Genomic DNA, 2,439 nt, shown 5'->3' with positions numbered 1-2,439 from the left:
GTTTCTTCTGCTTCTGAATGCCCTGCAGCCCCAGGTTCCCAACTGTCACGCCCCCCTGGGCTGGTTCCATTTTTTCCCGGTTGGTTTGAGGTGTAATCCCTTGGGGCTCCGCCGCCAGCGCCAGCCCTCCCTCCCACCCGTCACATCCCCACCCTTCCTGCTGAGCACTGCTTGGTAGCGGCTCAGCCTAGCACTTCCTCTAATGGCTAGTGCTTTTGTGGGAGGTTCTGAACTAGGGTTAAAACACAAAAAGCTCTCCCCTGCCCCCAGTTCTAGTGTTGATTCCTCTAGTTCTGATGTTCCGGTAGCTGTATTCCTAGATCCCGCCTTTGTTTTAAGCTCCAGAAAAAAGCCTTCCGGAGACTTTGTGACCTCACCCAATTTCCAACATTCCAGATTGTCTTTCCTTTCCCAGACTTTAAAATCACTGTTCTCTCCTGAGTAGGAGGCCAGAAGGGCCGGTGGGGCTTTCGAAGCTTATCGAAACGAAACCCTGCTCTTTTGAAAACGCATTTCCCAAAGCAACTTGGAGACAAAGTGGGGTTAAATTTTTACACCGATTGCTTACGAGTAAGTTAAGCGGCTAACAAGCCATGAAATCGGAGAAGCAGGTAAAGCCGAAATTGGAAAGTCCCTCCAAGTCAGCCCATTTTGTGACCCACCTCCCCTTTGCGGCAGGAACTCGACTCCATCAAGGGGGGCTTTGCTGCAGCGGCACAGCCCACGCATACTCAACTAAGAGACTCAGACTACGCCAGCCATGCCACGAGGTGTGTTTTATTTTCATTATTCATACAAATAGTTTTCTATAATATCCCGGGGCAAACCGGAGAATTTGGCAGTCCGATTGGGGGGGATCCCTTCAGAGACCCACAGGCCGGTGGCATTGGCGCGGAGTGCCCAGGTTCACAGTGCAGCTTGTGGCTCGTGTCCATCTTGTAGGTGGCTCTTCCTCCACATCAGGACTAGGGTCTCGAAGATGACGGGGACAGGAAATCCTCCAGGCTCTTAGGAAATTTCACTCCGCTTCTCCTGCTCAATGGCTGTGGAGAGCGGGAAGCGGGCTCTGGAGGGGGGTTGCAACCCCCACCCGAAACCGAGGTGCGTCCCAGTGTGGGCGAGGCACCCACGAGGTGTGGGGATTTAGAAGGAAGCTTGGGGCTGGGGAGACACAAGGCTCTTTGTGAAACTCAAGGGGTGGCCGCGGTCTCCCAGACCGGGGCAACGGCCGGATGGCGGGGTGGAGGAGTGGGTTTGCAAGGGAAGGGCAGGGCGAGGGGCTGGGCTGGGGAGCGAGAGACCGAGGCACACTCACTCTCTTTGGTCGGCAGGGTGTTCTTCTCCTGCGTCTCCGTTTTCTTCAGCTTGGCCTTATCGAAGCTGGCGATTTCTCCCATGTCTGGTTTGTCTGCCATTTTCTTAAAACAATCCTAGTGGACAAACCAAGGCGCTTGACCTGGGGCTGGAGGCCAGCGTCCCCCTCCGCGCTCCCCGCCGACGCCTCTCGACGTGGCACTGGCGCCAAGGCGTGTCCGGCAGCCCCAAGGCGAGGATCTGGGCTCGTCCAGCACCCTCCTCCTGGGTCCCAGGGCGTGGTCGCCGGCCGCGGCGTCCCGTCCGAGAAGGGCGCCAGTCGCGGTTGCTGCGAGCCCGTCCTGTGCACCAGATCCGACCCCACCCCGGGTGGGCCCCCAGCCCCGGCGCCGTACTCACCGTACGGTCCCGCTCCAAGCCCGGGCTGCTGGTGCTTCCACTCGCGTTGCTGCAGCAAGAGACAAAAGAGCGGCGCCCACCCCTAGCCTTATATACGCCGCGCCCCGCCCCGCCCCTCACCCGCCGCAGCGGGGGCGGCGCTGGCACCCGAGGGGCGGGGGCAGCGCGGGCGGCTCCTCGCCCTGACGCGCCCTCCGCTGGGGTGCCAGCCCGGCTGGGCGCGGCTTCTCCGGCGCCCCGCACTCTCAGCTGGCTGTGTGCCTGGCGTGGGGGCTGTAGGCGCCGCCACGGTGGGCGCCAGGCCCCCGGGTTTGCTTTTGCCGCTGCATTTCCCCCTTTCCGGGAAAGGATGTGGGGACAGGTGGGGAGGGTGTGTGGTTTTGTGTGTGTGCAGATGTGATGTGTAGCCGTGGGTGTGGATGTGCGGGCGTGCACGCGCGCTCTGCAGCAATCCTCGCTCTAGGAGACGCTCCACCCCTGTCGCCCCCATGCCTCTTGCTTTTGCTCTTCCAGAGTCCCGTTCCCTCCCCCGCTTTTCCTCTCCTTAGGGAGGCTGAGTCCTAGTGTAGCCCTGCACTAAAAGAACGCGAGCCGAGGGTCTAGTAGTGGAGCAGGCGCGGGGTTAGGTTTCCATTGCTCTTGGGTGGTTGCCCTCTGGTCGGTAGTCCCCTGTTCCCTGAACTGGGCGTTTCCAGCAGGATCGTTGGCGTGGCGGGTGCTCTTTAA

At 60.4% G+C, this 2,439-nt stretch overlaps 1 protein-coding gene across 1 annotated transcript; it reads right to left on the bottom strand.

Moving 5' to 3' along the window:
- Positions 1–757: 757 nt before the first annotated feature.
- TMSB10 (thymosin beta 10) lies at positions 758–2,033 on the bottom strand. Its single transcript, XM_032243494.1, has 3 exons — positions 1,714–2,033; positions 1,316–1,430; positions 758–1,043 (listed from the first exon to the last, which is right to left on the bottom strand). Exons 2-3 carry the CDS (start codon positions 1,413–1,415, stop codon positions 1,009–1,011), a joined length of 135 nt encoding a protein of 44 aa, XP_032099385.1. The 5' UTR covers positions 1,416–1,430; positions 1,714–2,033; the 3' UTR covers positions 758–1,008.
- Between the last annotated feature and the right edge of the window lie 406 nt (positions 2,034–2,439).

This window comes from Sapajus apella, unplaced genomic scaffold (assembly GCF_009761245.1).
Source record: "Sapajus apella isolate SASKATOON/1434 unplaced genomic scaffold, GSC_monkey_1.0 scaffold52, whole genome shotgun sequence".
In the NCBI taxonomy this organism is placed as follows: Eukaryota; Metazoa; Chordata; class Mammalia; order Primates; family Cebidae; genus Sapajus; species Sapajus apella.
The sequence above is the reverse complement of the archived record's forward strand: the minus strand, read 5'-3'. Positions and strand labels throughout refer to the sequence as shown.